The sequence below is a fragment of the Corvus hawaiiensis genome, chromosome Z (assembly GCF_020740725.1).
Source record: "Corvus hawaiiensis isolate bCorHaw1 chromosome Z, bCorHaw1.pri.cur, whole genome shotgun sequence".
NCBI classification, from domain to species: Eukaryota; Metazoa; Chordata; class Aves; order Passeriformes; family Corvidae; genus Corvus; species Corvus hawaiiensis.
In genome coordinates this window covers 17000097-17012294 of record NC_063255.1, presented here as the reverse complement: position 1 = coordinate 17012294, position 12198 = coordinate 17000097, and the positions used below count along the sequence as shown (strand labels likewise).

Here is a 12198-nt window from a genome sequence, read left to right as displayed (position 1 = left end):
GACTTCTTAAACCCCATCACAATGAAAGTAAAACTGTGAAAGGGAAACAAGAGACTGCAGAAGCTTTATCAATAAACATTCAGTGCTCAGGTGCTTAAACCCAGAGCCACCTCCTCAAAGGCCATCTGGACGTAAGCTCCTGAGGTTCCTGAGAAATAAACCATTTTACAACTCTTTCAAAGTGTAAAAATAAACAATTTATTCATATGAACGCAAAAAAGAACCAAGCATAGGGTAAGTAAAAAACCCAAAACAATTAATGGAGAATTACAAAAAGTCTTGGGAAGGGTCCCATGAAGAATGGAAGCTTTGGACAACATTTATCAGGGAAGGCCTCCCACTAAAATTCAGAAAGGGCTCCCTTGCTTGCTAAACTCATTCTCAGAGAAGTCTGGGTGTGGCTTAATCCAATCCTAGTCCCAGATCTGGTAAATTATTCGTCTCTAAAGTATTATAAAAGTGTAACTGAGCCTTTATATAACTTTGTCCTGCAGGATCAGGGACATATGTATTTATGTATTTATATAGGAAATATATGGGAAAAACAAATGATTAAAATTCATTATGACAATGATTAAAGAATTTTAATCAGAATTATCTACCCCACATTACAGATAGTTGTAACTACTTGTACAGTGCTCTATTAAAACAATCCTTTCAAAGCCAGCTTAATGAACTAGAGAACAATGCAATTAACCCAATGACTGTGGGCAAATACTTCCTCTCAGCCTCATGGAATAACCTAGAGATGGGTCCCCACTCAAGGGAGGAATCTCTATGCACACTAGTAGAAAGTGTGTGCTAGAAATCCCTGCAGTAGAAGTGTGCAACTGGAATTTTACAGAATAAAATGCATGACTCCAATGCATTATAAGCTAGGACAGCTCAATCAGATCAGCACCTTACCAGTAACTTACCAGGTACTTACCAGTAACTTAGCAGTACCAGCACTTGCTTTTTTCTACACTAGAAACTTAGTTGGCACATCCCCGCCAGTGTGATTCTCAGTCAGGAAAAAATACTTAAAAAATCCTCAAAATGCTTAACTTTGGAGGAGTTAAGTGGGGATGATTTCAGCATTCTTCAGAACCAAAAACTGTTACTTCCCCTGTCCATTATCACAAAAAGGTTTAGGAAAAAAGGTAAAGGCCAAGATACTACATGACAATAAAAATGGAGTGTCCTGTTATGGGCAAGAAGGGAAATTCAGTGAAATACAAGAAGAATGAGAGATGACCCGGGGAGAAAGGAAAACCACGAAAAAACCCCAACATCAGCGCAAAACAACCAAGATCAAAACATTTGGTGTTTAAATCCCCTGCAACCAAGGGCCAACATATCTCCAAGGCTGCCTCGACCTACAAGAACTACACAACCAACACCCTCCATAATCACCGACACCCCAACAAACCACTGCCCCGAGACCACCACAGCCACCAGCCCTGACTGGAAACCACGGGCGGAAACTCCCAGCAATCAGAAAGCGATGAAGGGAAAGCTGCCGCGATACAAAGCTGCACACCCGGCAGCACCCCAAGCACAGCCACCGCCAGCACCAGCGCCGAGCCTCACCAGCCTCCTGCCCAGCACCACCCCACAGCACCCACAGACCCACCATGGCTGCGCCCAACGCCCCACAGCCACGCCTGCCGCACGCCGCCCCGGCACTCCTGCTCCTCCTCACGGCTCTCGCCACCACCCTCGCCTGCCAACAGCTCTGGACACACGACGACACCTTCCCCGGCGACGCACTCCGCCTCCTCCAGGACGTGGCTCCCAGCTACGCACAGCCCTGCCACCTCCAAGAGCCGCCCTTCTTCCCCGACACCCTGCTCCACAGCAACCTCCGCCCGCACCAAGCCGCCGCCACCGCCCTACGCATCCTCCAGCACCTCTTCCGCACCCTCGGCACCAACAGCACCCGCCAGCACTGGCACAGCCAGGCTCGCAACGACCTCCTCAACAAACTCCAGCACCACATCCACCAACTCGAGCAATGCCTCCCTGACAACGCCACGCTCTTCAAAGGACCACGCAACCCGCTGCTCACCATCAACAAGTACTTCAGGGACATCCACCTCTTCCTCCACGCCCACAACCACAGCGCCTGCGCCTGGGACCACGTCCGCCTCGAAGCTCGCACCTCTTTACAGCACCTCCACAACCTCACCCGCACCATGCGCCGCTAGCGCAAACACCCACCCCCACACACCGACCCACATCCACGTGCCTCCCGCCACGCTCCCACACCGACGCCCCAAACCCACCCCGTGCCTCACGCCTCCCCTCTCCTGGGACAACAGACACGGCTGCAACAACCGCACGGCACCCGCAGCCTGCTACCGCTGCGCCTCCATTCATACAGCCTCTCCCATCGATTTGGACAAAGGACTCTCTCTACTTATTTATTCATTTATTTATTTATTTATTTATTCACTTATTTATTCACTTATTTATGCCACTGAAAATAAAGACCTCTGACAAAACACTTGCCGCTGCCTCTCGTCTCACTAACTCTGCAAACTCAGCCTTTCGGCCGGCGGAAAGCCACCTCTACTCAACACCTACTCCTCTACTCCCAGCCCGGCTCCAGAAAGGGCTCCGCACAGCCCCTACCCACTCTTCTCACTGCCACCTGCCCAAGCAGGTTTGTGCAGCAACCTCTTTGGAAAAACATTCCCAGCATTTGCCCAACACCACAGAACCACAAAAATAAAGACAGGAGACGGCTGGAAAGCACCACTGCAGCTCATCTGCTTTATCCACAGAGTGCTCCATCCATCTATCCATCCAATCCATCCATCCAATCCATCCAATCCATCCAATCCAATCCATGGCTCTCTGACTTAGAGAGAAGGACGTTGTGCGGGACGGCGTCAAACACTTTGCACAAGTCCAGGCAGACCAGGTCACGCGCTCTGCCCCCATCCACCAACGCTGTAGCCCTACCCACAGATGGTTACCAAAATTGCCAGGAATGGCAACTTTCCCCTTTGGAAAGCCACGCTGCCTGTTACCTATCACCTCTTTGCTTTCCAGACGCCTCAGCTGAGGTTCCAGCAGAAGCAGTGCCATCGTCTTGCCTGGCACGGAGGTCAGACCGACTGCTTCGTATTCCCGTGCTCTTCTGCTCTCCCCGTTTTAAAAACAAGGGCTATACTTCCCCTCCTCCACAGGTATCAGGGACTTCAGCTGACAAGACACCATTTTTCAAATATGATCCAGGCTGGCCTAGCAACTCCATCTGACAGTTCCCTAAGGACCCGCTAATGAATCTCTTCATGTCCCACGGACTTGCGCATGTTCAGGTTCCTAAGATGGTCTCAAACCTCAGCCTCTCCTACAGTGGCCTTGGGCTCTTCATTCTTCACGCAGGGCTCCCTGCATTTGCCTTCTGCAACTTGGGCAGTGTGGCTGGAGCACTCGCACTGAAGAGGGACGCACAGACGTTGCTGAGAACCTCAGCGTTCTCTTTGCCCAGGACGGCCACGTCTCCCCTTTCCTTACGCACATTATCGCTAACATTCTTTTGCTTGCAAGAGATCTAGCGAAGCCTGCCCTCCCACCCTTGACAGCCCTGGCCAGACTCAGTTCCAAAGGGGCCTTGGCAAGCCTAACCTTGTCTCTAGCTTACCGTACCCTTTCCCTGTGTTCCTTTCAGGCCACCTGTCCTCCTTCCCGCTTCCTGAAACTTTCTCTTTTTGATCACAGTTTGCCCAGCAGCTCCCTAGCCATCCGTGGATGCCTCCTGGCGTTTTCGCACCAGTTCCCCCTGCTTCAAATGCATCACTCCTCAGCTTGGAGGAAGGGGATCCTTGAAACTCAGCCACATCCTGGGGCCCCTCTGTCCTCCAGGCCTCTATCATCTGGCACTCTGTCAAGTACATCCTTGAAGAGCCCAAAGTCTGCTCTCTCAAGTCCGGGCCAGGGAGTTCACTGGCTGACCGGCTCACTATCCCGAGGATCTCCTACTCCAACATCCCGTGGTCACTGCAGCCAAGGCTGCCTTGGAGCATCGTATTCCCCACCAGCTCCTCCTACTGGTGAGCACACGGCCTCTGTCCTTGCTGGCTCCTCAGTCACTTGCGCAAGGGACTTGTCACTGACACATTCCAGAAACCTCCCACGTGGCCAGAGTCCTGCCACGTTGCCTCTCCAAAAGATATCGCTGTGCTTCAAAACCCCACTGAGGCCCAGGGCTTGCAAACGCAAAACCACTACCATCCGGCTATACGGGGCTTCGTCCACTCCATCCTCCCGGCTCGATGGGCCTGTACCGGACCCCAGCCACTCCAACATCCCGTGTCTCTGGTTCCCCCTTAACCTGGACCCACAAGCTCTCCAATGGCTCCTCGTCCTAACCCAGGAACACTTCCATACTTTCCACTTGCTCACTGAAACACACACAGCTAAACCCCGCCTCGCCTCCACACCCTCTTTTCCCAGGCGTCTAAAACCTTCCAATCCAATGCCCCACTCATAGGAGCAATCCCACAATGTCTCCACGAGGCCAGGGAGATCATGCCCACGCAGGCATGCCTACGCCCTCAACTCCTCTTCGTTCTTCCCCATATTACGTGTGTTTGTGCAAAGGCATCTGAAACTACTGCCAAGTCTTCTCTACTTCACTTGAACGGGCCGGGCCCAGCTCCCTCAGCCTTTCTCACAAGTGATGCGCTCCGGTCCCCTCTGCGTCTACAGGGCCGGCCAGCCCCTCCAAGATCTCCACACCTCCCATGGACTAAAGAGCCCGGAACAGGACACCACTGCTCCGGGGCAGGGCTCTGGCAATCCCAAAACACAACACATTTTGCCGCACGGGGGACAGTCTCATTTTGTTCTCTGCCTGCCTCCTCCACCAAAGCAGGGAAAACACAACCATGCCCTCACTCTGGGGCCAAACACATGGGACAACAGACACAGAGCAAGCAACACAGCAGCACCAAAGCTCCTCCTTTCTTCCTAATCCTTCTTCACTCAAGCCTATTTTTTAATGTCTTGTTGCCCTGCCTCCTCAGCTTCCAAGACTGCAGCGAGGCCCCCTCCATGCAAGAACACCTCCAGGCCTCCAACGCTCACACCCACACACACGCCCTTGTTCACTGCCACTGCCCCCGGGGCCCTTGCTGCAAGAGGGGCATCCCCAGGCCCGGCCCACTGACGTCACTGCTCATCCCTTGCAAGCACAAAAGGAAAACACTGCCTAAGAGGAAAATAAAGGCAAGCCACAAAGTGAAAGGAAAAGTGACCACAGCCACCACCAGGGCATTGCAGGTGGAAAAGACGCTTGGGCACAAAGAGAAACTTCAGCTGCACAGCACAGGCCTTGCAGCTGGCCCCGCAGCTGACCAAGAACACCCAACAACCCTCCCTGACACAGCTGACCCGACGCCTCCGACCCAGCGCTTTCATAACCCCACTCACCCACTACTGCCACCCCACTGCCACCACAGTCCCCAACCACGGACACCCCAACAAACCACTGCCCCGAGACCACCACAGCCACCAGCCCTGACTGGAAACCACGGGCAGAAACTCCCAGCAATCAGAAAGCGATGAAGGGAAAGCCGCCGCGATACAAAGCCGCACACCCGGCAGCACCCCAAGCACAGCCACCGCCAGCACCAGCGCCGAGCCTCACCAGCCTCCTGCCCAGCACCACCCCACAGCACCCACAGACCCACCATGGCTGCGCCCAACGCCCCACAGCCACGCCTGCCGCACGCCGCCCCGGCACTCCTGCTCCTCCTCACGGCTCTCGCCACCACCCTCGCCTGCCAACAGCTCTGGACACACGACGACACCTTCCCCGGCGACGCACTCCGCCTCCTCCAGGACGTGGCTCCCAGCTACGCACAGCCCTGCCACCTCCAAGAGCCGCCCTTCTTCCCCGACACCCTGCTCCACAGCAACCTCCGCCCGCACCAAGCCGCCGCCACCGCCCTACGCATCCTCCAGCACCTCTTCCACACCCTCGGCACCAACAGCACCCGCCAGCACTGGCACAGCCAGGCTCGCAACGACCTCCTCAACAAACTCCAGCACCACATCCACCAACTCGAGCAATGCCTCCCTGACAACGCCACGCTCTTCAAAGGACCACGCAACCCGCTGCTCACCATCAACAAGTACTTCAGGGACATCCACCTCTTCCTCCACGCCCACAACCACAGCGCCTGCGCCTGGGACCACGTCCGCCTCGAAGCTCGCACCTCTTTACAGCACCTCCACAACCTCACCCGCACCATGCGCCGCTAGCGCAAACACCCACCCCCACACACCGACCCACATCCACGTGCCTCCCGCCACGCTCCCACACCGACGCCCCAAACCCACCCCCGTGCCTCACGCCTCCCCTCTCCTGGGACAACAGACACGGCTGCAACAACCGCACGGCACCCGCAGCCTGCTACCGCTGCGCCTCCATTCATACAGCCTCTCCCATCGATTTGGACAAAGGACTCTCTCTACTTATTTATTCATTTATTTATTTATTTATTTATTCACTTATTTATGCCACTGAAAATAAAGACCTCTGACAAAACACTTGCCGCTGCCTCTCGTCTCACTAACTCTGCAAACTCAGCCTTTCGGCCAGCGGAAAGCCACCTCTACTCAACACCTACTCCTCTACTCCCAGCCCGGCTCCAGAAAGGGCTCCGCACAGCCCCTACCCACTCTTCTCACTGCCACCTGCCCAAGCAGGTTTGTGCAGCAACCTCTTTGGAAAAACATTCCCAGCATTTGCCCAACACCACAGAACCACAAAAATAAAGACAGGAGACGGCTGGAAAGCACCACTGCAGCTCATCTGCTTTATCCACAGAGTGCTCCATCCATCCATCCATCCATCCAATCCATCCATCCAATCCATCCAATCCATCCATCCAATCCATGGCTCTCTGACTTAGAGAGAAGGACGTTGTGCGGGACGGCGTCAAACACTTTGCACAAGTCCAGGCAGACCAGGTCACGCGCTCTGCCCCCATCCACCAACGCTGTAGCCCTACCCACAGATGGTTACCAAAATTGCCAGGAATGGCAACTTTCCCCTTTGGAAAGCCACGCTGCCTGTTACCTATCACCTCTTTGCTTTCCAGACGCCTCAGCTGAGGTTCCAGCAGAAGCAGTGCCATCGTCTTGCCTGGCACGGAGGTCAGACCGACTGCTTCGTATTCCCGTGCTCTTCTGCTCTCCCCGTTTTAAAAACAAGGGCTATACTTCCCCTCCTCCACAGGTATCAGGGACTTCAGCTGACAAGACACCATTTTTCAAATATGATCCAGGCTGGCCTAGCAACTCCATCTGACAGTTCCCTAAGGACCCGCTAATGAATCTCTTCATGTCCCACGGACTTGCGCATGTTCAGGTTCCTAAGATGGTCTCAAACCTCAGCCTCTCCTACAGTGGCCTTGGGCTCTTCATTCTTCACGCAGGGCTCCCTGCATTTGCCTTCTGCAACTTGGGCAGTGTGGCTGGAGCACTCGCACTGAAGAGGGACGCACAGACGTTGCTGAGAACCTCAGCGTTCTCTTTGCCCAGGACGGCCACGTCTCCCCTTTCCTTACGCACATTATCGCTAACATTCTTTTGCTTGCAAGAGATCTAGCGAAGCCTGCCCTCCCACCCTTGACAGCCCTGGCCAGACTCAGTTCCAAAGGGGCCTTGGCAAGCCTAACCTTGTCTCTAGCTTACCGTACCCTTTCCCTGTGTTCCTTTCAGGCCACCTGTCCTCCTTCCCGCTTCCTGAAACTTTCTCTTTTTGATCACAGTTTGCCCAGCAGCTCCCTAGCCATCCGTGGATGCCTCCTGGCGTTTTCGCACCAGTTCCCCCTGCTTCAAATGCATCACTCCTCAGCTTGGAGGAAGGGGATCCTTGAAACTCAGCCACATCCTGGGGCCCCTCTGTCCTCCAGGCCTCTATCATCTGGCACTCTGTCAAGTACATCCTTGAAGAGCCCAAAGTCTGCTCTCTCAAGTCCGGGCCAGGGAGTTCACTGGCTGACCGGCTCACTATCCCGAGGATCTCCTACTCCAACATCCCGTGGTCACTGCAGCCAAGGCTGCCTTGGAGCATCGTATTCCCCACCAGCTCCTCCTACTGGTGAGCACACGGCCTCTGTCCTTGCTGGCTCCTCAGTCACTTGCGCAAGGGACTTGTCACTGACACATTCCAGAAACCTCCCACGTGGCCGGAGTCCTGCCACGTTGCCTCTCCAAAAGATATCGCTGTGCTTCAAAACCCCACTGAGGCCCAGGGCTTGCAAACGCAAAACCACTACCATCCGGCTATACGGGGCTTCGTCCACTCCATCCTCCCGGCTCGATGGGCCTGTACCGGACCCCAGCCACTCCAACATCCCGTGTCTCTGGTTCCCCCTTAACCTGGACCCACAAGCTCTCCAATGGCTCCTCGTCCTAACCCAGGAACATTTCCATACTTTCCACTTGCTCACTGAAACACACACAGCTAAACCCCGCCTCGCCTCCACACCCTCTTTTCCCAGGCGTCTAAAACCTTCCAATCCAATGCCCCACTCATAGGAGCAATCCCACAATGTCTCCACGAGGCCAGGGAGATCATGCCCACGCAGGCATGCCTACGCCCTCAACTCCTCTTCGTTCTTCCCCATATTACGTGTGTTTGTGCAAAGGCATCTGAAACTACTGCCAAGTCTTCTCTACTTCACTTGAACGGGCCGGGCCCAGCTCCCTCAGCCTTTCTCACAAGTGATGCGCTCCGGTCCCCTCTGCGTCTACAGGGCCGGCCAGCCCCTCCAAGATCTCCACACCTCCCATGGACTAAAGAGCCCGGAACAGGACACCACTGCTCCGGGGCAGGGCTCTGGCAATCCCAAAACACAACACATTTTGCCGCACGGGGGACAGTCTCATTTTGTTCTCTGCCTGCCGCCTCCACCAAAGCAGGGAAAACACAACCATGCCCTCACTCTGGGGCCAAACACATGGGACAACAGACACAGAGCAAGCAACACAGCAGCACCAAAGCTCCTCCTTTCTTCCTAATCCTTCTTCACTCAAGCCTATTTTTTAATGTCTTGTTGCCCTGCCTCCTCAGCTTCCAAGACTGCAGCGAGGCCCCCTCCATGCAAGAACACCTCCAGGCCTCCAACGCTCACACCCACACACACGCCCTTGTTCACTGCCACTGCCCCCGGGCCCTTGCTGCAAGAGGGGCATCCCCAGGCCCGGCCCACTGACGTCACTGCTCATCCCTTGCAAGCACAAAAGGAAAACACTGCCTAAGAGGAAAATAAAGGCAAGCCACAAAGTGAAAGGAAAAGTGACCACAGCCACCACCAGGGCATTGCAGGTGGAAAAGATGCTTGGGCACAAAGAGAAACTTCAGCTGCACAGCACAGGCCTTGCAGCTGGCCCCGCAGCTGACCAAGAACACCCAACAACCCTCCCTGACACAGCTGACCCGACGCCTCCGACCCAGCGCTTTCATAACCCCACTCACCCACTCCTGCCACCCCACTGCCACCACAGTCCCCAACCACGGACACCCCAACAAACCACTGCCCCGAGACCACCACAGCCACCAGCCCTGACTGGAAACCACGGGCAGAAACTCCCAGCAATCAGAAAGCGATGAAGGGAAAGCTGCCGCGATACAAAGCCGCACACCCGGCAGCACCCCAAGCACAGCCACCGCCAGCACCAGCGCCGAGCCTCACCAGCCTCCTGCCCAGCACCACCCCACAGCACCCACAGACCCACCATGGCTGCGCCCAACGCCCCACAGCCACGCCTGCCGCACGCCGCCCCGGCACTCCTGCTCCTCCTCACGGCTCTCGCCACCACCCTCGCCTGCCAACAGCTCTGGACACACGACGACACCTTCCCCGGCGACGCACTCCGCCTCCTCCAGGACGTGGCTCCCAGCTACGCACAGCCCTGCCACCTCCAAGAGCCGCCCTTCTTCCCCGACACCCTGCTCCACAGCAACCTCCGCCCGCACCAAGCCGCCGCCACCGCCCTACGCATCCTCCAGCACCTCTTCCACACCCTCGGCACCAACAGCACCCGCCAGCACTGGCACAGCCAGGCTCGCAACGACCTCCTCAACAAACTCCAGCACCACATCCACCAACTCGAGCAATGCCTCCCTGACAACGCCACGCTCTTCAAAGGACCACGCAACCCGCTGCTCACCATCAACAAGTACTTCAGGGACATCCACCTCTTCCTCCACGCCCACAACCACAGCGCCTGCGCCTGGGACCACGTCCGCCTCGAAGCTCGCACCTCTTTACAGCACCTCCACAACCTCACCCGCACCATGCGCCGCTAGCGCAAACACCCACCCCCACACACCGACCCACATCCACGTGCCTCCCGCCACGCTCCCACACCGACGCCCCAAACCCACCCCCGTGCCTCACGCCTCTCCTCTCCTGGGACAACAGACACGGCTGCAACAACCGCACGGCACCCGCAGCCTGCTACCGCTGCGCCTCCATTCATACAGCCTCTCCCATCGATTTGGACAAAGGACTCTCTCTACTTATTTATTCATTTATTTATTTATTTATTTATTCACTTATTTATGCCACTGAAAATAAAGACCTCTGACAAAACACTTGCCGCTGCCTCTCGTCTCACTAACTCTGCAAACTCAGCCTTTCGGCCGGCGGAAAGCCACCTCTACTCAACACCTACTCCTCTACTCCCAGCCCGGCTCCAGAAAGGGCTCCGCACAGCCCCTACCCACTCTTCTCACTGCCACCTGCCCAAGCAGGTTTGTGCAGCAACCTCTTTGGAAAAACATTCCCAGCATTTGCCCAACACCACAGAACCACAAAAATAAAGACAGGAGACGGCTGGAAAGCACCACTGCAGCTCATCTGCTTTATCCACAGAGTGCTCCATCCATCCATCCATCCATCCAATCCATCCATCCAATCCATCCAATCCATCCATCCAATCCATGGCTCTCTGACTTAGAGAGAAGGACGTTGTGCGGGACGGCGTCAAACACTTTGCACAAGTCCAGGCAGACCAGGTCACGCGCTCTGCCCCCATCCACCAACGCTGTAGCCCTACCCACAGATGGTTACCAAAATTGCCAGGAATGGCAACTTTCCCCTTTGGAAAGCCACGCTGCCTGTTACCTATCACCTCTTTGCTTTCCAGACGCCTCAGCTGAGGTTCCAGCAGAAGCAGTGCCATCGTCTTGCCTGGCACGGAGGTCAGACCGACTGCTTCGTATTCCCGTGCTCTTCTGCTCTCCCCGTTTTAAAAACAAGGGCTATACTTCCCCTCCTCCACAGGTATCAGGGACTTCAGCTGACAAGACACCATTTTTCAAATATGATCCAGGCTGGCCTAGCAACTCCATCTGACAGTTCCCTAAGGACCCGCTAATGAATCTCTTCATGTCCCACGGACTTGCGCATGTTCAGGTTCCTAAGATGGTCTCAAACCTCAGCCTCTCCTACAGTGGCCTTGGGCTCTTCATTCTTCACGCAGGGCTCCCTGCCTTTGCCTTCTGCAACTTGGGCAGTGTGGCTGGAGCACTCGCACTGAAGAGGGACGCACAGACGTTGCTGAGAACCTCAGCGTTCTCTTTGCCCAGGACGGCCACGTCTCCCCTTTCCTTACGCACATTATCGCTAACATTCTTTTGCTTGCAAGAGATCTAGCGAAGCCTGCCCTCCCACCCTTGACAGCCCTGGCCAGACTCAGTTCCAAAGGGGCCTTGGCAAGCCTAACCTTGTCTCTAGCTTACCGTACCCTTTCCCTGTGTTCCTTTCAGGCCACCTGTCCTCCTTCCCGCTTCCTGAAACTTTCTCTTTTTGATCACAGTTTGCCCAGCAGCTCCCTAGCCATCCGTGGATGCCTCCTGGCGTTTTCGCACCAGTTCCCCCTGCTTCAAATGCATCACTCCTCAGCTTGGAGGAAGGGGATCCTTGAAACTCAGCCACATCCTGGGGCCCCTCTGTCCTCCAGGCCTCTATCATCTGGCACTCTGTCAAGTACATCCTTGAAGAGCCCAAAGTCTGCTCTCTCAAGTCCGGGCCAGGGAGTTCACTGGCTGACCGGCTCACTATCCCGAGGATCTCCTACTCCAACATCCCGTGGTCACTGCAGCCAAGGCTGCCTTGGAGCATCGTATTCCCCACCAGCTCCTCCTACTGGTGAGCACACGGCCTCTGTCCTTGCTGGCTCCTC

General features: G+C 55.4%; 4 protein-coding genes across 8 annotated transcripts in view; 3 read left to right on the top strand and 1 right to left on the bottom strand.

The window, feature by feature from the left end:
* Positions 1–12198, bottom strand: part of UBAP2 (ubiquitin associated protein 2) — a 175699-nt gene that overhangs the window by 14165 nt on the left and 149336 nt on the right. The window lies entirely within an intron of this gene.
* LOC125319727 (interferon-like) lies at positions 1617–2189 on the top strand. The gene has a single exon (XM_048291229.1). The coding sequence runs from the start codon at positions 1617–1619 to the stop codon at positions 2187–2189; it is 573 nt and encodes a 190-aa protein (XP_048147186.1).
* On the top strand, positions 5686–6332 carry LOC125320079 (interferon-like). Its single transcript, XM_048292060.1, has one exon. The coding sequence runs from the start codon at positions 5686–5688 to the stop codon at positions 6256–6258; it is 573 nt and encodes a 190-aa protein (XP_048148017.1). The 3' UTR covers positions 6259–6332.
* On the top strand, positions 9746–10390 carry LOC125320081 (interferon-like). The gene has a single exon (XM_048292063.1). The coding sequence runs from the start codon at positions 9746–9748 to the stop codon at positions 10316–10318; it is 573 nt and encodes a 190-aa protein (XP_048148020.1). The 3' UTR covers positions 10319–10390.

Bases quoted from the DNA above. Each gene is read 5' to 3' on its own strand.
- LOC125319727 (XM_048291229.1), top strand. From the start codon at position 1,617: ATGGCTGCGCCCAACGCCCCACAGCCACGCCTGCCGCACGCCGCCCCG.
- LOC125320079 (XM_048292060.1), top strand. From the start codon at position 5,686: ATGGCTGCGCCCAACGCCCCACAGCCACGCCTGCCGCACGCCGCCCCG.
- LOC125320081 (XM_048292063.1), top strand. From the start codon at position 9,746: ATGGCTGCGCCCAACGCCCCACAGCCACGCCTGCCGCACGCCGCCCCG.